A 27,861-nucleotide genomic window follows, 5' to 3' on the forward strand; every position below is an offset into this window, starting at 1 on the left:
AAGAGACAAAAAAAGGGAGAGGGATAAAGGGAGTAAGGAGGATATGGTCTTAGAAAAAGCACAGCTGAGTGTGGACAATGGCATGATGACGAAAAGCTTCGTGGAGATCAGTATGTTGGACATAATTTGGAAATGGACTGAACCAGCTTTTTCTTGAGGATGCCTGTTTGTTTTTCTCTTTTCATCATCTCTTTTTCATTCACTTCCATTGTCTCTGTCTCTCCTCTGACACCGTCCTCTCCACAAATCCACCACATCTTATCTCTGTTTCACAGATCCTGCTGCCAACACTGCTGCTGCTGACACATCCACTGCCCTGACAGTAAGTGGACAAAATACAGCCAGTGAAATAAGTGCTGAAGAAAATTCTTTGTGTTACACATTTGTGAACTGATTGAATACTGCAGGAGTTTGGAGCTGTTAGTTTAAAAAAAAAAAAAACAAGACATTGGGAAATTTCCTTGAGAAAATTCCGTATTGTGATTTTTTAAAGGTTTTTCTGACATTTCATAAACAGAAATAATAACTGATTAATCATAAAGTCAGTTTGATTCTCTCATCTTAATGACATGTAACTAACTGATGAAAGTTACACCTGTTTTCCATCATTTAGGGGCCTCTGCATGTTTACACACTGTTTGTGGACTCTTGTTTTTGCTTTAAAGGCCCATATCAACAGGTGACCATTAATACAGAACACACATCTCATATAGCTCACACTGACCACAACAAACAGTGAGGCTGCTGACAGAGGGAAAAAAATCCAGTGTTAGTGTGGTAGCATGAGTGTTGATGGAGGAAGACTCCTAGATGTGTGTGTGTGTGTGTGTGTGTACAGCTATATATGAGCTTCTGCTGCTGTGTATTTTTCCATGCACATTTCCGTCCCCTGTGTGTGTTTATGTATGAGTGTGCATGAGCCTTTCAGTGTGAAGCTACACCTATAAAAACAGTAATGGCTCATCATAATTTTAACCACACAGCACGGTCACCAGGAAACTGATTACCTTTGAATCAAAATGTGCTTTTTATACAGGGAAACAGATATACTGTGGATTGATTTATTGAAATAGCTTTGCTATCATACGATATTTTTCTGTGAAATAAAGCAAGGTATTGGAGGTGTTTATGAAGATAGGAGGTCAAAAGGTAAATAGGTTTCACTGGATGCACTAGACAAACTGTGATTGTGGTTGTGGTTTCCAGAGTTAACAGAGTTTATTATTGGGGTACTTTGCACTTCCACTCATCAACACTGAGGGTCCCTGTTGTGATGATCTTTGGATATTTAAATCTGTATCAATTCAACTCTGCATTTATCCATCTCACCTCTTTTCCTCTATTCTTCGGTTTTTTCTTTATCTATTTTTTCTTCTCCCATCTTATTACGTTGTTTTTAGTAATATTATACTAATTGAAACATATTGCATCATTTCATTTTTTACTAGGGGTGGGTGTTATAGAGGCATGTCCTACCTTTCTCAGGTTGCCAGCCAGAGAAGAGACGGTGGGGGAGTTCGGACGCATGTTGCAGCTCAAACAAAGTAACACATTTTTGCAGTGTTTAACACAACAAAAAATAGGCAAGGATCAACTGCCTTTATAACTTTAAATAAAAGTAGCACTGAGCTTGGCAGTAGATGTGAGTAAGAATCAGTGTAAGTGTGTTAAAAAAAACTGCCTCTGTCCTAGCTGCAGGCCTCCACTTTCAAATTTCAGAGGCTCAAGGCCTCACTTCCTTTTAATAGGGGTTCTGTATCCTGTCAGCGTCTATCAAATAGCTTGGCCAGCGGGGGACAACAATGCATAAACTAAAATAAATTAAAAAAAACAAATTTTTTATAACAGTGGGAATCACCAGAGACCAAACAATACAATATTATGATTGTATTTGGCTCACGATGCTATATTATTGCTCATTTAAACATGGTGTTATATGCTGAGTATTGCAGTAACTTGGGATGGACATTCTACGTAACTTCCCTATCAGAGTACTCACATTAAATTATCATAGATAACTCAAGTGCACTTAAATAGGTGATGTTAGAACAGGGATGTAAATTGGCTAATAACGGAAAACGGGTGCAATTTCAAATTAATGTGTTGAACAGTCAGACCTTAATTATCTTGTTAAACCATAAATTGAAAGTTAACATGAGAAAAATCTGCACACTTTCTCTAGCTCGTTCCAGGTTAAGCGCAGCACTAAAGGACCCTCTCTGAGCTGCTCTCCTCTGTGTCAGTTGAACGTCTGCCCAGTTAGCAAGAGCTAACACAGCAGCAGCTAACATCCGACACCAAGCTGTCTAGCTCAATTGAGCTGAAATGACTCAATTGTTAACTGTTATTAATGAAGTAACGCTAGCCCTGTGATGCTAACAGTTACCCCTGTCACTGTGTGTGTGTGTGTGTGTGTGTGTGTATAAAGTAGCTGGTGATGGTGTCCTTCTTTCCTGTAGGCCTCACAGGCTGATGATGATACCTTCAGGACCTGTGGGAGGTGTTGCCAACGCCTCTGTTAGGGAAGTTGCTATTGGCTCTCTCAAAAGTCGCTAGGTGACGTCATCAACTAATTTGCATAATATGACATTCTGAGAGGCAAAAATGAACAAAAAATATAAACATTTTATTTAACCCTTTGAAACCTTGGCAATTTGGCATGATTCCTTTAGAAAAAACTTTCAACAAAGGTTGAAATACTTGTGAAAGGTGTCTGAAAAAAGCACAAGAAAAGTGATGTCGCTCTATTCTGAAACAAAAATAAATAAAACACATAATAAGTGCTGCAGAAGTGCAAGTCCATTTCATCATTTACCATGTAGTTATATTTATTTTATTATTTGTCTGTGTGCCACCATTTAGGTGAGACACCAAGACCATCCAAAAGACACGCTGGTGATCAAACAGAGACTTTCTTTGGTCCAGAGAACACACTCTTGGCTTTCCTTTATCTGCTTTTTAACACGTGACAGTTTGGAGGTCCATGTTAGAAAATATGTACAACAAATATCAAATTTGAACTGGTTATGATGCAATGCACTTGCACGGATGGCACTTAGCAATGCAGTATGATGTGTCAGGTTGAAACGCTGCCAGTAAAAACATAATATAAGAAGCAGAAAGGTCCCTTTAGGGTGGGCAAGTGGGGAAGTGAATGGGTCCAACAAATCCCAGACTTTCATTTTTTTAGTGCTGCTAGTGCTTTTCATTCTATTCCTATGTGCCTTTGTTGACATCCCTTTTGGTTGCAGCATCTCGGAACGTCACAGCATAGGAATACCTAGAATACGTAATATGTGGACATTTTCTGGTTTTCTGTCTACATTCTGCATCCTCCTACCGCTGCACTCTGATACTGTAGTTTGCACTGTTGTCAGATCTTGTCAGGAGCAGAACGCTGCACTGAAGCAATACTGAACCCTCCAACATGTTCCTTTTCACTCAGTTAAGCCCAGATACTACTGGTTTACCACAGAGCTGTGTGTACAGACTGGCCTTACAGTCACACCGTCAGCCTTAACATCTCTTTTGGTAATATGTTTTTCATAGATTTTGGATAGCTTGGATAAAGTCTTCATACATGTGTCTCTGCTGTCACTCCGGGCAAAAGTCATCAAATGTTAGATTCATGGGATATTTTCCTCTCTGTCACCCAATTTAAGGAACCTAAGACAGCGGCACCTGGACAACCAGACCCCTCCAGGATAGAAGTGATTTCGGTGACGGAGGAAGACCTCCCCACTGTTGAAACCCCCAACACATTGAACGTCAGCCCCCTGGGAAGCTTTGCTGCTGACCCCGAATCAGAGAACCATTCTGCCAAACCTGAGGAGCCGCAACCTCCAGCTGCACCCAGCCCCACCATGCCAATCACCAAGGTGCAGCCCTTCATCCACGGTGAGACCCTGCAATCCTCTGTGTGGGTATGACTGCTCTCAGGTGGAGTAACAATGGGCTCTGCTTGAAATGTGAAATGATGTGACAGACACACGGCATTACGAGGATAACAGTGTTACATCTGTCCCGGATTAAGTCCTCCTCACTTTCCTACAAGACGCTGTAGTCAGCCAGAGCTGCTGAGAGAAAGTCACTCTGTATATTGACATCATGCCATTGCTTTTGGCATTAATTTGATTGGCTAGTATATAGTGAATAGTTATTAACACGGGGCTAACACTTAAGCCCCTTTCCCACTTCACAAAACACCTGCTAACATCTGGCTTTTTATTGTGATAGGAAAGTGTACAGTCAGCAGTCATACCCGTGTCAAATGACGCTGCAGTAGTTACAGGTATTTATCAGCTCTGGCTCTGATAACCATTGATGGAAACACGACAATAAGGTGAACGTCTCAATTTAACCCCTTAACTGACAAGACGTACTGGTGTCCCACCAATAAATATCCTCCATCTCCATCCAAGCAGCACTCAAACATCATTCCAAATAATTAATAATAATAACATAATCAAGTTTGTAAGAGAGAGTCATTAAGTAAGAGATATATAAAAAGTAACCACCTTAAAGTTCTCACAAGCCTCCACAGGGTGTATGCAGTTTTTTAATATGGGTAAACCCACTGAAAATAGGCCACAGGCTGCTTTCCCATTGCCAATAGAGCAGAGCCGTGTACATGGCGGAAACAAATGGTGATTTGTGGTGGTGCGTCATTCAATTCACAGCAGATGAGTATCCTTTTCTTTTTGTGTGAGTGTGTGTGTGAGTGTGTGTGTGTGTGTGTGTGTGTGTGTGAGTGCGTGCATGCGTGTGTTATTTGTGTGTCATGTTTGATGTCACAGACAGGCTGGAGAATAGGTTAGTAAACAGCAGAAAGCAGCATGGACTGAGGTCTGTGAAAACTTTACTATGATGACTTGTCTTTATATATCTCGTACTTAATCAGTCTCTCTGTCAAACTCAGTGCAGACTCATTTGGAACGATGTTTGAGTGCTGCTTGGACACAGACGCACAGTATTTTGTGGTGGTGTGTCATTAATTTCACCAGAAATTGGGCCAAAATCAGTGCATTCACTCTAGTGTTGCGCTTCCATTACTGCCAGTCAGAGCCGATAAATACTGGAGACTACTGCAGAGTCATATAACCCTGCAGATATATCAGGCTGTGTATCTACAGCCTGATATATTATCCTCCTCTGAGCCCTAGAACTTAATTGTTGTCCAAAAACTACATGTTCTTTTAAACACACAGTGGTTTATTTCTTAAATGGTGTTTCAAAAGTTTCTCAATTCTGTGGCTATGCAATACCTTTAAGAACACCACATTTCATGTTTTATTTTATGTATTATGTATTAATGTATGTCTCTTTTCTCGGATGTTATCTCTTCTTGGCATTTGAAGTGTTAGCAGCTCATATTGTATAATTTTAAATCAGTGTAAATGATAATGGGCTATTTTGTGTCCCTAGAGGATGACATGAAGGAAAGCTGGAAGGACAGACTGCTGGCCCACCGCTCGGAGCTGGTGATTGCTTCATGCCTCATCGTGGTGGTTGTTCTTGCTCTCGGCATCGGCCTCGGAGGTAAGGAGCTCAGCACTGTGAGTGCTTCCATTCGGCTAGAATAGAGCCACTGTAGCATGGACTGTCTTGGCTCCATCAATATTTGATGTGGTCCTTACCTGTTATACAATGTAGGTCCCTCCCACACAGTGCAGTGAGAACATATGAGGTCACTGACACAATGTATCCCACCTGCAGCTTGAGTTTGAGTGTTGGTTGAACACAAACTGTCCTTTTTACACTGTGCCACAATTTTAGGGGAGAGAAAATGTCCTTGATAGTTAATTTAACATGATAAAGTCATTATGTGTTGCAGTCAGATACTGATGATGTCTCTAACCCACAGACATCAGCAGACATTTGACATTTTTCCCTTTGATACACGTTTGGACCTGTACTGCCACCATCTTTCCCTCTGTGATGTCAGATCCTCATCACATATCAAATCATTTCATCTAAGATTTGAAAAGGTTGAAAATAAATTTCGACAGTGTAAATTTATTTCAAAATACAAGAATAGGATATAAACATTCTAAAGTCTGACTTGAATGTCTGAAATAATTCTTTAAGTAAAATATCTGAAAAGAGTGAGTTGAATGTCTACAGAGCAAGTTTCAAAACTTTGAGGAAACACATTTGTCACATTGAAAACATAAACTGCAGAGCTTCTAATCTGCTGTTTGGCTTTACATTCTGGGATTACTGGCAAATGTTAGCTGGGGAAATTATGTGAAACTCGAAATAAAACATTACTTTCAGCTTTCCAAATCTTTGATTGTTTTGATGTGTGTCAGTAATCTAAGCTCATGTTCTTCCTACTTGCTTGGAACCTTTTGGCCAAAGGCTGGTTTTAGTCACTGGTAAAACACATGATCAGCTGGATCCAGATCAGGTGACACACTGACAGTCATTCCACTGTTACCTGCAGTTACCTGGTCTGTTGGGTAACTCAAACAATTTCGCAACTTAAAAGGAACTCTATGTGTTTTTTTTGTGATAAACATATCATGGTTGTTTCCATGTTACGTTAATGCGTTTTATTTCCCAGCAATACACATATTATGAGTACAAACTGCTTTCTGTGCTCCAAACTAACGTGTCTGTTTGAAAGTTCACTCTGAGTTGTGTGACCTCCTTCACTATGAGGTCTATTTCCAATGTTTGTTGCACCGAGTATGAAGAGCTAAACACTGGCTGACTGTGTTCATTAAAAGGTTAATGAAGAGGTCGATCAGCAGTGAGACAGGCAAGATTCCTCTGTGTGTTTAGCAGGTTTGCACAATGTGGGTGGTTTTCACTGAGGAAAAGTGAGGCTGTATTCCAATAAATCAGCTTCTTCTCAAAGAGACTGACAGGACAATGAGTTTAGTCAGCTCAACTAGGCACACAATTTCAGTTTATTACAACTAGGCTGAAATTTTGAAGATTAAATCCTTTCTATAGAGACCGACTCTTCTTATCCAGACACACGAAGCAAGCAACATGACATACTGCAAGAAACAAAGGGCTGGATTTTCAGTGTTGTTAGTGATGTTGGAGATTTTTAGTGAGATTCTTTCTTCCTTCTGGAACAGAGACCTAAAGTTTCAGTTTCACTTCATGTCTCTGAAGAGGTCAACAGTAACCTCAACTCGACCACAATAAACAGCATTGCCGGGCCATGCACTTAGTCATTTGGATACAGCTGAGAGGAGCTGACAGAATTCAACTCTGAGGAGATGCAACCAAGCAGAGAAGGTGTTTTTTCTTCTCACAGTGGCCCTCATTTATAGTTATATATAGTCACACACACTTACGTAAGATGGCGCCCCTGTGCCCCCTGTGGGCTTGTCGGCTCCCTCTCCTGTACCTGCTACTTGTTACATGGAGTGTGCCACCTCTGCAAGTGTATGATCGCCTCACCCTTCTCAACATCCGCGTCGTTGCAAAAATTGCCTATTCGTGGCTTTGATGGGCATTTTAAGACGCTCCCACCTTCCCTGGCGTCCATACCACTGTTTCTATGGCGTCCTTCATGCTGGTTACCTCGCAAGAGCCCCCTAATAAGACGTGGTAAGAGAGGAGGAGTCCTGTTAGACTGAAGACTTACTTGGCTTCTTCCCTTCACGATCCCCATCACTCAGCCAGATCTTCTATGGAGTACGGCGGCTACGATCTGCTGAATTCCACGGAGTACAGGTACCGGTGACTCCAGCCAGCTGTCTGGGACACCAGGGAGCCGCTTCCGTGTTGTCGGCCAGTGCGGATCTCTCTTAGTGGGGCCATGTGCCGGGGAATCTCCGCCTGCTCGGTTGCATGTCTGAGCGGACAGACCAATTCTCAGTCCAAATGGCGTTGTCCAATACGGGATCTCTCATTAATAAGACATTTATTTTGAATGACTTTTCATCAAGCATGATCTGGATTTCCTCCTGTTGACTGAGACCTGGATGAAACCAGGTGATGACAGCACCTTCTCGGAGCTCCTTCCTCCCTCCTCCCTCCCGGCTGTTCCTTCTTCAGTTGTGGTGGCGGCTTGGCTGCTATATTCAAGGACAGCTTCAAATGCCGAATGATAACCGCAAATAATTTTTCCAGTTTTGAACTGCAGCTATTTGTGATTGATCTCACTTGCTCTGTGTTGTGTGCCACCATTTATCGCCCACCTAAATTTAATAAGGATTTCATTCAAGAGTTTTCTGAGTTTTTGTCTGATTTTATCCCAAAGTTGATAAACTCTTAATCTGTGGGGACTTTAATATTCATGTTTGTTGTGCAGCAAATCAATTGGCCAATGAGTTTAAAGGCCTTCTGGACTCTTTCGGTCTCACTCAGTCAGTTAATGGTCCAACACATATGCATGGGCACACTCTTGATAATTCTCTTGTAATTTCACACAGGCTGTCTGTCTCCCTCAGAGAAATAGTGGATACTGCTATCTCAGATCACCTCCCCATTATTTTTGATGTTGCTGCTCCCCTACCTGCCAATAGTCCTGTTTCACCAGCCTGCCGATGCTGTATCTTTACCCAGTCAACGGCTGGAGAGTTTGCTGCTACCTTCAAGGACTCAGCTGTACGCTAACAGTGCACTGTCTCTCCCCTTTGCCCAGATAGCCTGCTCTTCGCGTTCCACTCTACATGCTCTGCAATTCTGGACTCTATTGCCCTTTCCGGCAAAAAAACACCAAATCCAAGGCAGATCCCTGGGTAAACGATTCCACCTGTGCGCTCAGGCAACAATGCAGGCAGGCCAAGCAGAAGGAAGAAGAAGGATAAATTACATGTGTCTTTCGGCTTGTTAAGGGACAGTTTGGCTGCTTACCAGAGAGCTCTCAAGGAGGCAAAGTCCAAATATCTGTCCTTTGTCATAACTAACAGCTCTCATCGTCCAAGAGTGTTACTTAATATTATAGATCCATGTCCCACTGTCCTGTGTGATGCTTCCACTGTAACCTGTGAAGAGTGTGTTTCTTTCTTTACCGACAAAGTGGTGTCCGTCAGGCAGAGTGTCAGTAATGTATCTATGTCTCCTGGTGATGTGTGTTCCTCCTGCTCAGTTAACTGTCTTTGAGCAGTTTCAGACAATTTCTCTGCCGTTTTTCACTAAGGTGGTTAGTAGCATGAAACCTACTAACTGTCCCCTGGATGTCAATCCAGCCAAACTTTTAAAGGAGGTTTTTAATTCTGTTGGGTCAAGTCTGCTTGCTTTTATTAACTCCTGTCTCTATTCAGGGTTTGTCCCAGCTGCCTTCAAACATGCTGTGGTTAGGCCCCTCCTTAAAAAACCCCATCTTGATCCCTCGGTGCTGTCTAATTTTAGACCTGTCTCCCATCTGCCTTTCCTTCCTGAAGTTTTTGAAAAAGTTGTTTTTATGCAATTACAGTCAAATATGATCCTTGAGAAATTCCAGTCTGGTTTCTGATCCTGACATAGCACCGAGTCAGCACTGTTAAAGGTGCACAATGACATTGCATGGTCTGTGGATCCTGGGAATTCCATTGTGCTAGTGCTCCTGGATCTCACAGCAGCTTTCGATACAGTTGACCATGCAGTCCTCATATCTCATATGGATCAGTTTGTAGGCATCCGTGGTACCGCTCTTCAATGGTTTAGGTTGTACCTGGTCTATAGAAGCTTTTCTGTGTTGATTGGTGACCTCCAGTCATCACATGCATTTCTCCCTTGTGGGGTGCCACAGGGTTCTATTCTTGGCCCTACCCTTTTGTCCTTATATTTGCTACCACTGGGATCAATTATAATTAAACATGCAATGCCCTTTAAGTCGGACTTAGCCAGTCTTCCCTTCTTCTCCTTGTCTTCTTGTCTCCAACTAGTACAGAATGCTGCTGCCAGATTTTTAACCTACACATCCAGACATGAGCACATCACCCCTGTCCTGTCTTCACTCCACTGGCTCCCAGTTAGGTTTAGAACTGATTTTAAAGTTTTGTTGTTTGTTTTTAAAGCCATTCAAGGCCTGGCTCCTCTCTACTTGTCAGAGATTTTATCTATCCGTGATCACACGAGGGCCTTGTGTTCTTCTGATCAGCTTCTGCTAGATGTCCCAAGGTCGAAATATAAACTGTGGGGTGACTGTTCCTTTGCTGTCGTTGCTCCCAGATTGTGGAACATGCTGCCCCCCGACATTCGCACCACTACTGATCTCGGCCTTTTTAAGTCTAAACTGAAGACTTACTTTTTAGAATGGCTTTTAATCTCTGACTAAGGCTATCCTGTTCATACTGTTCTATCTTGTTTTATCTTTTCTGAAAGGCTTTTAACACTTTGCAGCTGTGTAGCACCTCCCTCTGTATTTTTTATGTATTGTTTTATGGTTCGTTTATTTTATTGTTATTTACACTGTTTATCTACACTATTATTTCTGACACCGCTGTAAAGCACTTTGGGTACCTTTTTGGTTATTGTAAAGGGCTATAGAAATAAATATTGACTAACTGATTGATTGATTTATGATACAAAGGTACGGCAGAAAAATAGGCCATCCGCCATAACAACGCCACTAGTTCTGTCCGAGTGCGTTCTCATCTGACACCGTCCAGCTGCATTCTGGTTGGAGGCAGAGGCTGGCTTTTGGCATCATGCTCGTACACAGAAAGCACTGACAGAGCTATTCAACGAGGTCAGAGTGAGAACGGGCAGGGTTTTTCTGCCCAAAACTAACCACACTTTAAACGGTTACTTTATCGGTTTTCAGCCAGGTCTGTGCTAGCATGGTGTGGGGATTGTGTAAAAATGAAAGGTGATGAGGCGCCTCCCTACCTAGCAGCTTTCTGAGCTCCCCACATGTCCGCTAGCTAAAATCTATCATGAGAAATTTCTGCATGGCTCGGGTCAGCCGTTAACACCATTATCTGCACACACTTCCTATACCATGCTAACACAGACTTGGCTGGAAATTGGCAAAGACTTCTTTTAACCACAGCTTTGACTTTGCTGCCCAATCCCGACCATTGTGACAGTCTACACTGTTGAGTAAACATAAGGACCATGCTGCTTCATCCCACCATGTGCATTTGTTGACATCACAGTAACGACATCAGGGAGCGTAAACAGCTGACGCAGAAGGATACCTAAAATGTCATAAGCAGATGGGAAGGTCACTGACAGAGCGGCACCATGTGACAAGTTGGGATAAGAATGTGCTGAACTTTCTGCATTCCACCTTCCCTGTTATTATTTTAAACTACCACTTCACCTTTTAATGATCTCTTCATTCTTGCCATGGTGTGTCAACATTGTTTATTAGTAGCCATTAATGAAACATACGAGAAATACACTTGAAGTCCTCCGTCAGTCTTTAACAGATTTTTTTTAAAGATATTTTTATTAAAGGCATTTTTCATATAGAAATACAAAAGAGAGAAGACAGACAAATAACAAAAAAACAAACACAATAAAAACACAGTGCCCCTCCCACCCCCCACCCGCATCACTGGTGTGGTAGAAATAACTACGGCAATAAATTAAATTTTCCCATGGTTACAACCAAAAAATGAAATAAAATTCAATCAAGTAAGACATGAAGTCCCAAGTGTTGATAACATGTATATCACAAATATTAGGTAGACAGAGGGGGCAAGTTTTGCACTGACTCACTAGTTTAGTGGATGTAATGGTGGTAATAAAGCCAGGTAAGAATCCTATATTTGTTCATATTTTTCTAGATTCCTCCTAATACTAAATACATTTTTTTCAGGTGTACTTTATATAATTCATTTAACCATTGTCTCTGCAATGGAGGAAGCTCTGATTTCCTATTCTGTGGAATATACGTTTTACCATCTGTGCCTACCAGTAATATTAAGTATTTTTTAGTGAAACTCACAATGAGCCCATGTATATCAACCAAAATCGATAGTCTCGGTTCAGGTGGGATCTTAGTTTTTGTAGACTCTGAAGTTATTTTAATTCTGTATTTCAGTAATTCTTCCAAAAAAAGGACATTTCCAACAACATATGAATCACAGGTTCTACATCACTGACAATTTGGAGAGGAGTTGCTGTGTATTGTATGCAGTTTATGTGGAGTATAATAAGTTCTATAATATATACAGACATATATACATACAGAAAAGGAGTTTAAAATTATGGGGTTCTTGGTGATGGTAAATAATGTTTTCTTAGAGGTTAGAAAAGGAAGAGAATTTTAAGGGACATTCTTTAATTGTTGTTGTTCAATAGGAAGCCATCTTGCCTCAATGTTATCAGCATATAACCAGCACCATATTGAACGAAACTGGGCTGCAAGATTATAGCATCTAAAATTGGGAAGGTTTAGTCCTCCTTTGGAATATGGAGCCTGAAGGGTTGAGAGTTTGACTCTGGGGGCTTTGCCTTTCCAAAGAAAACTTCATATACATTTGTTTTGGTTCATCTAAGAACGATTTGGGAATTTTAAATGGGATGCATTGGAATAAATATAAGAATTAAGGGACTATGCTCATTTTGATAACATTTACTCTTCCAATTAATGATAGTGGAAGGTCCCTCCATTTTTGTAAATCTCTTTTAACCTGATCTATTAGTTTTATGTAGTTGTCTTAAAAGGTTTTATCAATGGAAGTACAAATTTCTATGCCTAAGTATTTAAAACCATTTGGGGGCTTGTAAAGGTTTGGTTAGGTTCTTGATATAGTTGTCCTGTATATCTAAGGTCAGAACCTCACTTTTTGTAAGGTTTAACTTATAACCAGAAGCAGCACTGTATTGTTGGAAATACTGAAAAAATGGGGGGAGTGAGTTTGCAGGGTCAGTTAGAAAAATTGAAAGATCATCTGCATAAAATGCTAATAAATGCTCACTAGATCCAAAATTAATACCGGTAATTTTAGAGCGAATAGCAGCAGCCAGAGGTTCTATGGTTATCAAAAACAACAGCAGAGAACTAGGGCAACCCTGGCAGACAAATCTGGATAATGAAAAGACATCCCACAGTACTCCATCAATTTAAATTTGTGCTTTAGGGCCATTAAAGAGCGTTTTGATGTAATGACTAAATCTACTTCTAAAATTCATCACCCTAAGAGTTTGGACAAGAAAGCTGGGTTCAATTCTGTCAAATGCCTTTTCCGTGTCCATCAACAGTAATAGCATGGGATCTTTTTGTGAGCAGGCTGCTTCTATTATAAATAAAAAATTCTACGCATTGTCTGATCCATATAAATTTCTATGATAAGATGATAAGAAGTATACTTTTGGCGATCCTTGCCCAGTTTTGGCAACAATATTATTGTAGCCAGTTCCAAATAATTAGGGAGTCTTATTAGTCAGTGCTTTGTTTAGCATGTTTGTTAAAGGGGTTAGAAGCTTAACAGAAACATTTTTAAAATATTCAATTGGCCCAGGGGCTTTATTATTCTGCAAAGACTTAATGGTATCAAGAACCTCCTTTTCAGATATATCAGCATCTAGAAAGTCAGTCATTAGAATCTAGTTTAGGTAGGGTTAATGATTTCAAGAATGCTGCTGCTTTTTCTACCTCATGGTATGTCTTATATAGTGTCTTATAAATTAATTGAAATTCATGATTGATATCACATGAATCAAAGGGACCTTCCATCATCTGTAATAATCAAGTGTATAAACCTCTCATTCTCTTCTCTTTTAATTTGCCATACTAGTAGCTTACTAGTCTTGTTTCCAAAAATCATAGTAGTGGTATTTGGTCCTTTCTAAATCAGCCTCAGCCTTGTCGGTACATAAATTATTATACTGAATCCATTTTAAAGCCAAAGTGTTAAGCGCCACATTACTTTTGGTGTGGGCGTGTTCACGCTCGAGATCTCTAATCTCATTTTCCAGAGCCGTAATATTTTTCCTTTTGTCTTTTATCTTAGCTATATGAAAGAATTTTACCTTATATGCTTATAAGGCCTCCAGTATATTGGCATAAGAAGAATTTATATTGCTTTCCATGAATAGGTCAAATTGACTGCTCATAAAACTAATGAATTCGGGGTCCTTAAGCATATAAGATTTAAATCTCCAGGTAGATGGTGTTGGTTGTGTGGCGTCCATATCCCATGTCATCATTAAATTGTTATGGTTGGACAATATAGCTGCTAGATAGGAGCAGTCAGTGACCCTGGCAATCATACTACAGGATATTAAAAACATGTCAATTCTAGAGTGGGAATTGTGAACATTTGAGAAGAAGGAAAAGTCTTTTACTTTTGGGTTACGCTGACGCCAAATATCACACAATCCAAGATCCCTCATGCCCTGAACCAGGACCTACCCAGTCTCATTTTAGTTTAACATGTTCTGCGTCGGAGAGGTGAGTTTCTTGAATAAATGAAATGTTAGTATATTGTCTCTTTAGATATGTCAGAATTTTTTTCCTCTTGATTGGAGAATTGATCGCCCTGACATTCAAAGAAATTAATTTTAGCTGACTAGTCATACCTTAATGCAAAATGAAAGTGAAAAATTTTGGGTACCTCAGAGCATACATATACCATGGGAGCTGTGTAAATGACAGTATCTATAAAAGAAAACCATACCATACCCCCATGAGAGACCCGAGTGGGTCGTTTACGCTCTACTCTACAATGCCTCTAAACAGTTACAAAAGACATATAATAAGCATCAAATCACATTAAAGACCCTACGAATTACAGTCTTCAATCAACAACAGTCAGAATTTAAAGTGTGAACACAGAACCTGGTAAATCAATGTCAACTGGACTTGAGGTATAACATAATAATAATAATTGGGCAATCATGCTATTCAAGTAAAACAAATATTCCAGGAGATCAGGTGGGCACAACCATTATTTTAACTACTAAATCATTAAGTAACAATGTAAATGTCCATACTGGTGTAGAGAATAAGAGTACAAAAAAGACTGTCCTTTTGTACCGGCTTTTAAACAGAAAAAGAGAAGACAGTATTGAGATTGTGCAGTAGGCCGTTTTTCAAAGTAAGAAAAATAGTTAACTCAAATATTATAAGGCCATCCTCTCCATAATCCGGATGTAATTTACACGCGTCCTCCCCTCCACCTCACAACAGTGCAAACAGCGCCAACAGGTGGAAGACACTCCATGCATAAAATGTGTTTTCTCAGGTGCTCAGTTAGTTGTCATTGTCAATCGTTTTCAAAAATTACACCACTGCAGAAGGTGCCACGAACCACCTGATGGTTCCCTTGTGCTTAATTAGTAGTTTAGCTGGATGGTGCGGGGAATAAGCCATCCCTCTTTCTGGAAGGCTCTTCTTGACATCCTTGAAGACGTCTTTAGTCAGGGAATATGTCTTTAACAGAATTTCTAAACTATGTCAGCAATTTATCTTGCAGTTTGGGTTTGACCCGTCACTCTATCTACCTCCCTGTGTTTGTGTGTGTGTGTGTGTGTGTGTGTGTGTGTGTGTGTGTGCGTGCGTGCGTGCGTGCGTGCGTGTGTCCACAGTGGGTCTGAGCTGTGTAGGGAAGTTTCGCTGTGGCTCATCGTCACAATGCATCAGTGCGTCGGCTCAGTGTGACGGAGAGGTGCACTGTGACAACGGAGAGGACGAGCTCGGCTGTGGTGAGACACACACACACACACACACACACACAGGCACACATACAGGCAAAAGATCAGTTAATTATTCAGCTAAACAACCATTATATAACCGAAAATTGGGAAAGGGTTATTAAATAAGTCCTCTAAAATAATATATTTAACTGTGCCAGCAGCAGCACACATTTTTCAAATGGAAATGAAAACGTGGCGTTTTAATAAAGCTCTCCTCCTGGTCCTGTTGCTGTAATTGCGAACACTTTATCTTTTAACAGCAACAAGCTGCACTTTAACTATTTTCTGTTGGCTCGATGAACGCTCAAGATATATGAATATGAATATGTCTTTTTGGTTTCTTTTTTTTTTTTTAAACCAAAGTTACTGAGGTCACATGACACAACTGAGTAAACATGTGGAAGAGGCTGCAGTGAAATGTCAAGGAGAAGCTTTCCAGTGGACAGGATGGATGAGTAATTCGGAAGTCTGTTTGTTGTCTGTTCAACTCTCTGTCTGTCTCGCTGTCTATCTGCCTGTCTGTCTGTCTGTCTCTCTGTCTGTCTGTCTGTCTCTTTGTGCCCATCAGTGCGTCTGAGTGGGAGGAGTTCGGTCCTGCAGGTCCAGAGAGGTGGAGTGTGGAGAACAGTGTGCTCAGATGGCTGGAACAACTGGCTGGGAGTCTCTGCCTGCAAGCAACTGGGATACTCCAGGTTGAGACTGCACCTCAACATCCTCTTTTCTGTCCCGATTGTCTATTCATTTCTGTCCCGTGGTTGTCTTTTCTCAGCTGGTTCTGCATGATATAGTGTGATGGGAGATTCTTGTCCATGTCCCACTTGACAGCTTATTGTCTTACCCTGAATTGTCCCACACTGTTCAGACAACCGTATGGTCCAACACAATAATCCAAAGGGAGATATCTAACAATTATTAGATGGATCATTTAGGAATTTTATATAGACAGTCATGGTCCTCAGAGGATAAATCCTCTACATTTCTTATATACTCTACCATTAACTTTTTACCTTTGCTTGGTTTCATTTTCTTCCCTACTTTCCTCTACAAATGAGAATGTGTGCCAGTTCAGGTCCGCTTCTGTCATATACATGAAAGAGTAACAGCATAATCTAGGCGTGTTAGTTCAAAATCAAGAAATTCAACTTAGTATGATTTCAGTTGGACTAACATATGTTAACATGTATTTTAAAAGTCCAGTTTTAGTCGGACTTACACAATAAATCAAGTAAACGTACCAAGTATCCACTCGTAGTGACTACAGCAGTATTTTTTTATTAATATTTAATAAAATTACAATAACTTTAACCACAGAGCATTAGATGCCTCAACCTAAGTCAAGAGTCTTTGTTGAATTTCTTATTAAAATGTCCTGCAAATCCCCATCTGTCCTTAACCTTAACCCCAGTGCTTTCATTGCCTAAACCTGACCAGAAACAGGAGTGTAGAAGTGAACCTCAAGTCCTGGTGACAAGATCCTGCCCTCTGTGGGCCCACCATCCTCCGTACACGAAGCTTCTACTGTAGATGACTGTTTGGTTTCGTTACTTGAAAAAAACATTGTCTCTGAACATAATGTAGACAGTGATTATGTTGCCATAACAACATAATTAAGACAGCAGTTTAGTAAAAGGCAAACATAATCTCTTAGAGACAGGGTTGGTTAGCCAGACAGAAGGAACAGTACTGCGAGATGGTTTAGATTGTGCTGTTTTCTTGTTTGATGTGTGGGGAAGAGAACTGTGAACTGTATCAAGCTACTAGTCAGCCAGACACTGAGGGTTTAGAGGGCATTAAGGCGGGTAGCAGTATGCAGTAATAACACTAGTGGCGCTGCGGGCCATGTTTCTTTACTACTAGAAAGTCCAGTTTCACTAACAGATCTTTGAGTTTGAGGCTTATTAGATGCTGAAACACTTCACACTGGTTCATTATATAGCATGACAGGATTTTACAACTGCATAAAGTTATCACAGTGTCTGCCATTGTATCTTTTGCCACAATGATCACAAAGTTAACAGCAGAAATGCAGTGTCCGTGTGGCAAAGGTAATTACCAGGAATGTCTGCTTGCTGTGCAGGAAATGTTACATTTAAATGTGTCATTGAGGCATGATCTGATGAAACTTTTACAAAACATTTCCAGAACAGAAATCTGAAGTGTAGGAAATGTAATGTGTATTTTCTACATTTTTTTCAGCTGTGCTGTCTCCCCTAACATGAATAATATCTGAGAACCCTGTGTGTGTGTGTGTGTGTGTGTGTGTGTGTGTGTGTGTGTGTGTGTGTGTGTGTGTGTGTGTGTGTTGCTGTGTGTGTGTTGCTGTGTGTTTGTCAGGTATTTGGAGTCCTTCTTCATCTCTCTGACCTCCATCGAGCAGGACCTTCAGTCAAACCTGGTGTCCATCAACCTGAGCCAGCCGCACGCTATAAAGCTGCAGAATGCCACCGCCTTCAGGTAGAAAGCACAGCCCCATGTGAATGTTATGGAAAAGTTTGCAGACTAACTGTGTTATAATAATAATATCAAAGTCACTAACATTTGGCAGCAGATGAATCATCTAAAGGATCTCTGTTAGAACTGGACTATTTGGAGCTCAGAGGGTAGAATGAAGCCTCATCCAGCTCAGTCTGATTTAGTTTGGTCCTAAAATGGGAAACTGTGTGCTAACTTAAAAAGCAAATATTTGCCAAAAGCAAATAGGAGTGTGTACCTGTTATTTGGCCACCTGGTGGCCCACATACACAGCAGATCCACATTGACTGGATCCTTGACACCAGACAGATGCAGAGAATAGAGCTGGAGCTTACGTCTGCATCAGCAGACACAAACACAATCTGCTGATTTCTTTTTCTCAGTTTTCAGCTGTGAACCAGAATGAAAATCTGCCAAATGTTTGTTCCCGAATCTGTGGATCTGCAGAGATGTTTGTTGGACCTCTGAGGGCACAGATTCCATGTGGCAAGGAAAAAATGAGCACTCCTCCAACCACAACTGAAAAACTCTTCAAGGGGCACGACATAAAAAGCAATATACGACAAATCTGACCATCAGCACACAATAATGTCCTTTATAGATGCTTTTAAGTTTAAGACTTAAAAGCATGTCAAAAGGACAATATTGTGTGCTGACGGTCAGATTTGTCGTACAGATTCCATGTGGGCCTGGTCATCAGATACCTAAGGTTCAGTAGAAAATCTCAGGGCAGCAGCTGTGTGTGGCTATTTAATGGAGGTTAACTCTTCAACACCTGGATTGACAACAATTTTCTTGTGCTGCGCTCAGATGCCCTTCACAAGCATTTAAACCTCTGAAACCTGACTGATCTGATTTATTTCAAAAATACGGGGGGAAAAACATGCAAACTGCAGGAAACAAGTAAATGCTATGAGGAAAAATACCTGAAAATTTAAAAATAGGAAAAATGTCCAGTTGACACTGAAATGTCCAAAGTGATAACCACATTTATAATTATTCTAATTATATATTAAAATTCATGGTACAGAAAAATATTTATACTTTTTTTTAATTTTAAGCATGTTTTGGGATCATTTCTTGGTTTGTTTGTTTTTTTCAATTTCAGCATTTATTCTTTATTTTTAGGTTTACTTTATTAGTGGTATGAAGGTTTACATGGGGTCAATGGTGCAATGAAAAGTACTGGACAAGGGAACAAGAAAGCCTCTGAAACCTTTTCTCTCGTAAAACCAAAAGCCACAGTTTGAAGCACCTCTGATAAAGCAGAAATCTGACTTCTGTGACGCTTGATAAAATAAACGTGGCTGTCTGCTGTCTGAGGCCTTTTGCTCACCAAGAAATGCAGCTGTAGTTTATGTTTTTCCCCGAGCAGCCTCAAGGGGTAAACAATGAACTCATGCCACAAAAAAACAAGACAAGACTGATGCCTTCTTTGTTTTACAAGAGAAAAAAATTAAGGATGAGGACTAACTGGTTGGTTTCCTTTGTTAACCCTTTGAAACCTTACCAGTTTGGTTTGATTTCTTGCAAATCAAGGCAATGAGTACCTTAACAAGACATGGCCTAACAACTAGCAAAAAATTAGGAAAAGTTACAAGGAAATTACCTGAAATTATGCATAAACTGAGTTTAAAAAATATTTTAAAATGTGCTGAAAAATAAAAAAAAATATCTATATTTTTTCTGTAACAGTTTTAAATATATAAGTATAATAACTATGAATAGATTTTCTTATCCTTTTGTCTATTTTTCCCATTTTCTTTTCAACTTTTTCTAATTTCTTGCAATTTGTGGGACATTTCTCACCAAGCTGCTCACTGACTTTCTTGACCATGTTTTCAAAAGAAATCAAACCAATTTCCTCACATTTCAAATTGTTAGGCAGCTCTAAAAGGCATCTGAAAGCAGCACAAGAAAACTGATGTCGATCCAGGTCTTAAAGGGTTAAAGAGCAATACACAATAGCTTCCCTCAAATTCCCTTTGTTGTCCCAGCTGGTCCAGCCAACGGGCCCAGATTTTGTCCTTAGTCATTTGTTCAAGATCCACAGATGAGATAAATTTCTACATTGAACACGCTCTTGAAGTGATAGCAACTTAATCAAACCAAGTTAGTCTGACTGTACTGTTCTGTTAACTTGGTGGTATTTAAATTCCACTGACAAGTTGATTTCACTATTAAAAAAATCTAGTAAACCAACTGCCTTGAAAAATACAAGTAAATATAAGTATTTATCTTAATTTGTGTTTACTTTATATTTAATTGTTAAGTTCACTCAAAATTTAGTGATATTTAATTTTGTGAAGTTGTTGCAACTTAAAAATGTCAAGTTTAATTAAATCAATCTTTCAAGTTTTATCCACTTCAGTAAACCAAGTTTACTGTGCTATAAGAAAGCAGAACTTGTAGATCTCTTAACTTCATCACTGGCTAAAAACTCTTTGTTATGATCAAGTTAAGTCACACTAACTTGGTTTACTGAAGTTGCTAACACTTAGAAAGAACAAGATAATTCCACTTGCCATTTTTAGGTTGCACAGCTTCACGAAATTAAGTAAATACAGTTACATTTGGAATGAACTTAACAATTAGCTAAAAAAGATTTTTTTGGTTTGATTTGTAGTTATATTTACTTTCCTTTTGCAATCAGTCTCTAAGATCCTTTTCAGTTAAATCAACTTGTCAGATTTTGGTGGGTTGGGGCCAGTCTAAGAAATCTTCCTCCACATGTGAGCTTTGTGTCTCCTTCTCGTCTGTAATGTCACTGGAAACTGAAACCTTCATTTGTGTTACTGCTCCATGTGTGCTAAGTGTCTCCTCTTGTGTCGTCCCAGTAAGACTCAGTGCAGCTCAGGGAGGGTGGCCACTCTCAAATGTCTGGGTGAGAACACACACTGCACATTCACTGATCTGTGTTTAACCCATCACTTTCCTTTCTCTAAAGCTTTCAGGTGGACTCAAGAGGAGCATGTGTGCTCCTGCATGTGTTTATGTTCTTGCATGGTGTGCAATTGTGTGGTAATGTGTGGTTAATCTGTGTGTGTGCTGTAACTTTTGCCTGCTAAAACAAGTAATCTGTATTTACAGACTAACGCAGCCCACATTTTTTAAAAATATGTTGCATAGAAGGAGTCACTAACCTTCTGCAGAGACTTCCTCCAGCCAGCTTCCTCGTGACAGTTCTTTACTGATATCAGCCTCCACCGAATGGTGTTAATCCAGTGTGTGTGTGTGTGTGTGTGTGTGTGTGTGTGTGTGTGTGTGCTGTGTTTGCATGTTAGAGGTGCATGATCTGACCCTCCTTGTGTCTGTTCTCAGAGTGCGGCTCCAGGCCCCAGTACAGCACTCGTATCGTTGGAGGAAACATCTCAAGGCCAGGTCAGTTCCCCTGGCAGGTCAGCCTCCACTTCGACAGTGAGCACCTGTGTGGAGGCTCCATCATTACGTCACGCTGGGTCCTCACTGCAGCACACTGTGTGTTTGGGTGAGTCACACTGCAGACACTCCACATGTGAGCTGTTATATTGTGCCAGCATCCAGAGAGGGCGTGTAATATATGGTCAGTTACCAATTACGTTTGTTTATAATTTCGAAGTTGGTAATTGCATTTCCCCCATGTTTTTGAAAGAATTCAAACCAATTTGTTCCATTTTCAAAGAGTTAAATAGCTTGTGACAAGGGTCTGAACGCAGCAAAAATAAAACTGATGTCCAAACAGATTTGAGAGGGTTAGTTCATCCACCCATTATCTGTGTCATAGTATTACTCATCTGCCCTATACCTTTGTCCAGGTTCCATTCATTTCATCAATAATATTGCTAAGAATTACTGTTGTAAACTTCTGGGCTTTACTAAAAATGCGATATAATAATGAATAATTTTAGTTCATCGCATCTGGTGTTCTATCATACTTACCATCTTTGACAGGTGTTACCATAAAATAAGTATTAAGTAGTGCTATTAAAAAGCTTGTTAAAAGTCTTAAATCTAACTCATTCCCACTGTTCAAATAACATCTGGCTTTTTAATACAATGAGAATGCGTACGATCTGCCTTCACACCCAAGTCAAATGGTTCTGCAGTTGACACAGGTTTTAATTGCCTCTGGCTCCGATCATTATTGATGGGAACACAATGCCCACATGAACACGCTAACCTCAGATCCTTAATCAGTGAGATGCAATGCGCCATCACTAATTACCCTCCGTCTCCCCCCTCAGCTGCGCTAAAACACTGATCCAAATACATTTGCACCAAGTTTGAAAGAGAGACTGGATAAGTAAGAGCTATATAAGGAGAGGAAACACTGACAAGTTTTCAAATACCTCTGATTCTGCTGCTTTTACCTGTTCTCCAGCTTGTCTGTGACATAGCAACAAAAAAAGACCCACACATGCACACAAAAGCTGACAGAAAAGCAGACTCATTTGCTGCAGAGCTGTGTTCACTTTATTTAGTGGGTTTACCTGTGTTTGAAAACCCCATGTGCACACGGTAATTTTGGTGTGAAAGGGGTATTGGACTAAGCTCTGCAGACACCTTGATCAATACTTTGACTTACACAAACGATCACCTGCCATCCAATCACTGCACTCATGGTACATTGGTTCATTCATGAAACATAATGTCAGCTATGGAAACAGGGTCAAAAGTGTCAATTTTGTGACAAAAAAAACAAGTCTTAGCTAAGAATCTTAAGCGCCCTTTAGGACAACTGGATCAAGTAAATATATATTTTCATAGAAGAGCTGGAAACAGGCTTGTCCCTCGACTGCTTTAAGCTGGCTGTGTGGTAGGATGCTACGATAGATAGATAGATAGATAGATAGATAGATAGATAGATAGATTTGTCTGTCCCAAGTTGTGACAGAAATTCTCCTTTGACCGGCTCAATACAATACACACAGTTTGCATAAAAACTCAATCAAAACATCTTAAAAGTGCACTTAAAAATAAATGAATAAAATAAGTTAAATTAAATTAAATCAAAGCTCTGTCCAATAAACATGTTACGTTTAGATGTTGTGACTGGTTAGTATTTAAGAGAGGAGCCTTGAGGCCAGGACAGAAAGCCACCCTGGAGGTGGTGGGATCTGATTTCGTTGTCTCCCTCACATCTCCTGACAGGAATATTGTGTTTCACTGTATCTGCTGCTGTGTGTCATCAGGTTTGCAGACCCCTCTAGGTGGGCGGTCCATGTGGGACTGACGGAGCAGCCAGTCCATGGGGCTCAGTCTCTGGCCGTGGAGCAGATTATATATCACGCTCGCTACAGACCTAAAGGACTCAACTACGATATCGCACTGATGAAGTTGGCCACGCCGCTTGCTTTCAATGGTACTGGTGTTCTGTTTCCAGACCCTGCCGAGCCCTCACTCTCTGTCTCAGTAACATCCTGCTCTGTGTTGATATCTTCACACTCACATCTCTTCTATTGTAGTTCCAACATCAGACTCACAAGGTCCAGTAGGTTCATTTAAGTCACTAGACCGGCAGCAAGGCACAGAGTTAGCCCTGTTCCAGTCAAACTGCTGTGCTCAGACCATGGTCGTAGGTCGCTCCTGGCCGTGAGTCTGTAAGTGGTCATTTTGATCGGTGGGGGGGTGTTAAAAACAGCCCAGGGAGTTCAGTTCTTAGATCACGGTAATAAATGTATTTTTATCTTCAGCACCATCTCTTATTCATTGTCATTTTAAGAACCAAAGTCACACAATTGTGACAGCTGATAAAACCAACCTGCAGTGGCTGCATGGGGTCATCCCAGAAGTGTAACACCCACCCTTCAGTTCCCACCCAGGTTACCACTGTTAGCTCTATCAGCACTAGGCAGCTTTCCATTAACCCTCAAATTGCACAAATTGAAATTGCAAATATAAAGTATGCCTAATGGAAACAGAAAAAAGCCATATTTAGCAAAATTGCAATGGAAGCACTTCTTTTGTCTTTTCTAGGTCACATGATGCTATGGCTATGTGCTTGTCAGTAGGAACTGGCTCCCTCATGATGCAGCAGGAGCTACAAGAGGTGTTACTGCATCACATAACTCTTCAAAAGTTAAGCAGATCATCTAGAAATTTTGAATCCACAATTCCTCTGCGAAATCCCTCATACATGGCTGCTTCCCTCCTTTCCATTATGGCTCCATAACACGCCTACGTGGCCTTGGATTGGAAACAATTACGGCTAGTGTGGTGGTTGCAATAGAAATAAAGCTGCTAATGTTTTGAACATCCATCGCCGTGCTTCTTGTTATCACCAGAAAAGTCGTATAATATCACTCAGTGGAAATGCAGTCATCTCGCATTTGTGTTTTTTCAACAATTCAAAAATATCGCTTAAAATTTGAACAAATCTATAATGAAAAACTACCTGCTGTTGCTGTTTTTTGAGCACTGTTAGTGCTTAACACCCTAATTGCAGCTGGCACTCCATGTTTTTGTCTGACGAGACACGTGAGAGCCGCAGATAGTCTCCGTAAAGACTCGAAATATCGTATATAGCAGCTAAACCACCCTATATTTAAAGGTGAGCTCTGCAAATTTCCCACCTCAGAGAGGAGACAATCAGGGTATGTTGGATGTGGGAGCATTGATGAATTAAGAGAACTGGATCCAGCATTAGAGGTGGGACCCTGTTTATTCATATGTAACTTGCTTAGCAGTGCATAAAGCCCAAAAACCTTGATTTCCATGATTTGAAATAATGATCCCACATTATGGTGCCCACAGAGCAGGTGCAGTAGAGACTTATGGTGGCTGAGCATGGTTGAACGTCTCACTTCAGGTGTAGCGCTCTGAAAACTTGAGTGGGGATAAAATGATTTAATCTTATGACTACTAGACTTTCAAAATGTTATCAGACCAAATGGTTTAAATTTTGCCTGATTTCAGCTTGTCAACTGGTTAAACTCTGTTTCCGTCCTCAGCCGGTCTACTCCAACTCAGTTCAGTTAGTAGATTCAAAGGTGTGGGCCCTGACAAGATCAAGTCCTGATAGTGAAACTATCATTTTGCGGGGTTTGTATTCTCAGAAAAATTTATCAGCTGATACACAAACGTTTCTTTAATCATGTAAGTCAATGGGAAAACGTCTTTTCCACTTTTGGCTACTATGCAAAATTTGTTTCAAAGCCAGACGTACTTCTTGGGGGCTCGGGTGAGAGGTTGCTGGCCAATGACAGACTGAGTCAACGGCTAACTGAAGTGCACTCAGGGGAACTGAACAGTGAAGCGATGGTGATGCACTAGGTCTTTCAGACAATAAATCTGGACATCAAGCAGATGGCTTTTCCAAGAGATACATGAGTCCAGTGGAGTTTGTACATTTCTAAGATCTCTAGCTTAAAAGCAACCAACAGAACATAATCAAGACGGAAACATTTACCTGTACAGCAAAGCGCGATAAAGAACAAAACAGTAGAAGAGAGGCACCCCCGCTCCCCCAACAACCAAGAAAAACACAGACTTAAAAAATATATTTTTAACCATCAATTGCAGCTGAACCAGTTAACCCTTTGAACCATTCAGAAATTGGCTTGATTTATTTAAAAAACATGGGAAGAGGGTGGCAAGCAACAACAAGAAATGGTCCAAAAATTTGCAAGAAATAAGTAAACAAACAAAAAAAAACATACACACACAAAAAATTACCTGGAAATAAGTTACAAAAGAAATGGTAAGATATTAGTGAAAAGTTACATGGAAATTAAAGACATGGAAAATAAATTACTAAAGAATTACTTGAAAATAAGAAGAAAAGTAGCAAAAAAACAGTAATAAGCTACAAGAAAATTGTGAATAAGCACTGAGAATAAGCACAAAAAACATAAGCAAGAAATGAGTAAAAAAGAAAATTATCAGCAAATAGGCAAAAAAGAAAAGCAAAAAACAAAAAATAAAATGAGCTTTAAAAAAGTGCTAAAAAAAAAACATATACAGATATTTCTGACAATTTTAAATAATCTGTGAAATTATTATGAATACAATTTTCTGGATATTTTCCCTGTATTTTTAGAATATCTTATAATATTATGAGGTCATTTTTGTGACCTTTTACAAAATTTTCTTGAAATTTGTGGAGCCAAGATACTCATGTTTTTTCCCATGTTTTGGAGAGAAATCAAATCAGTTTTGACAAGTTTAAATGCATGTGAAAGAGGTCTCTTGCTTCCTGCCAGCTGAGTGTCATTAAGTGTGTCAGGTGTCACAGTCTCAGCTCTCACTGGTTAGCCTTCACCTTTCAGTGTGAATGTCAGTGTGAAGCTGATGTGTCGTTTCAGTCCAAACTTAGCATCCATCTGAAAACAGACTGTGAGTGTTATCACACTTTAGCTGCATGACTGATTGGTGTCATAGAGGAAACTACACAAACACATTTCTGTGTACAGTTTGTCTGGGAGATGTAGTTCATTCCAGTGGTCCTCTGCAGGCTTTGTGGAGCCCATCTGCCTGCCGAACTACGGGGAGGAGTTTGAGGAGGGCACCATGTGCTGGATCTCTGGATGGGGAGCAACTGAGGATGAAGGTGAGTGTGAACATCATTCCTGGTCTGCTGTTTCACCCACAACTACATTTGAAACTGGGAATATTGTAATAACAGTGGAACACATGCTTGAAATGAGGTGCTTTTTGCAGGAGAGACCAGTGTGGTTCTGCGCTCAGCCATGGTGCCACTCCTCTCCACCAAGACCTGCAACCAGCCAGAGGTTTACCAGGGCTTCATCTCCCCCTGGATGATCTGTGCAGGCTACCTGGAGGGAGGAACAGACTCCTGCCAGGTACACAGGGTTTCCTATTAATTATGATTATTATTATTATTATTATTATATACTAAGATTCACTGATCTGATTGTCTTTGTTGCCTCAGAGAGAATGAATATTTTGATTGTAGGCTTGAGGCTACATCACGATCTAACAGGAGATTATCAGAAGTCATTAGTTTTTGCACATTATGATGCAACAGTGATGATGTGCAGACAAGGAAGACAAATGAGGAGAGAGGCAGGATCAGTTTCAACCTCAGCTCCAAACATGTTCTGGTTGTCATACAGCACAGTCTTCAAGTCGTTTTTAAAATTTCCTTCTGTGAAGGAGGAACTACTTGTGGTGACCTTGTGTTTGAAACCTGAGGCCTGAATCATAAAACAGGTTTTGGGTTTAGGTAACTGGTTAATTCTGGGTTTTTGGTTTAATGAAGCTAGTTCACTTTTTACGGTGTAAACTGCCAATGTGCGGATCCTGTGAGAACAGTGATGTCATGGCAGCACTTTGCGCAGGCGTGTGGTTTTCTTTTATGGTGTGTCATTATAGAGTTACACCACCAGCTACTGGCCTGGCATGCATACTACAGCGTTTTCGGTTGTTTTTGTGGGTCCGTGTACACGAGGGTCATTTTCACACATTTTCATATGAATGCAGATCTTTTAAAAAAAACAAAGCAAAGACTTTTTCGTTTTTAGTAGGGCTGTTCTCATCTAATCGTAGCCTTAAATGTATATAAACTTTCAAAACATTATAGAAATAAAATCACAGATCTTGAAAGACCCCCACAAATCACACACAAATATTCTGTTATGACAACAGGAAGTGCAATGATTCTGTCTTTTTGCTCGCATCTGTTTCTAAAGACTGTGAAGCACTGGTGATTTAGTAACTTTGGTTTGTGTGTGTGTGTCCCCTCAGGGGGACAGTGGAGGTCCTCTGGCCTGTGAAGACTCGTCGGTATGGAAGCTGGTTGGTGCGACCAGCTGGGGAATCGGCTGCGCTATGAGGAACAAGCCGGGCGTTTACACTCGCATCACACAGTCACTCAGCTGGATCCGCCAACAGATGGAGGTCAGCACATGA

The 27,861-nt window shown here is 40.4% G+C and overlaps 1 protein-coding gene across 1 annotated transcript; it reads left to right on the forward strand.

Annotated features, from left to right (window-relative positions):
* Nucleotides 1-43: 43 nt before the first annotated feature.
* Nucleotides 44-27,861, forward strand: tmprss3a (transmembrane serine protease 3a). The gene is made up of 13 exons (XM_042494653.1): nt 44-110; nt 276-322; nt 3,663-3,897; nt 5,425-5,538; nt 15,433-15,549; nt 16,109-16,232; nt 17,875-17,994; nt 20,850-20,896; nt 21,334-21,499; nt 23,184-23,353; nt 26,444-26,539; nt 26,650-26,792; nt 27,697-27,861. Exons 1-13 carry the CDS (start codon nt 44-46, stop codon nt 27,859-27,861), a joined length of 1,611 nt encoding a protein of 536 aa, XP_042350587.1.

Source organism: Plectropomus leopardus, chromosome 10 (assembly GCF_008729295.1).
Source record: "Plectropomus leopardus isolate mb chromosome 10, YSFRI_Pleo_2.0, whole genome shotgun sequence".
Taxonomy (NCBI): Eukaryota; Metazoa; Chordata; class Actinopteri; order Perciformes; family Serranidae; genus Plectropomus; species Plectropomus leopardus.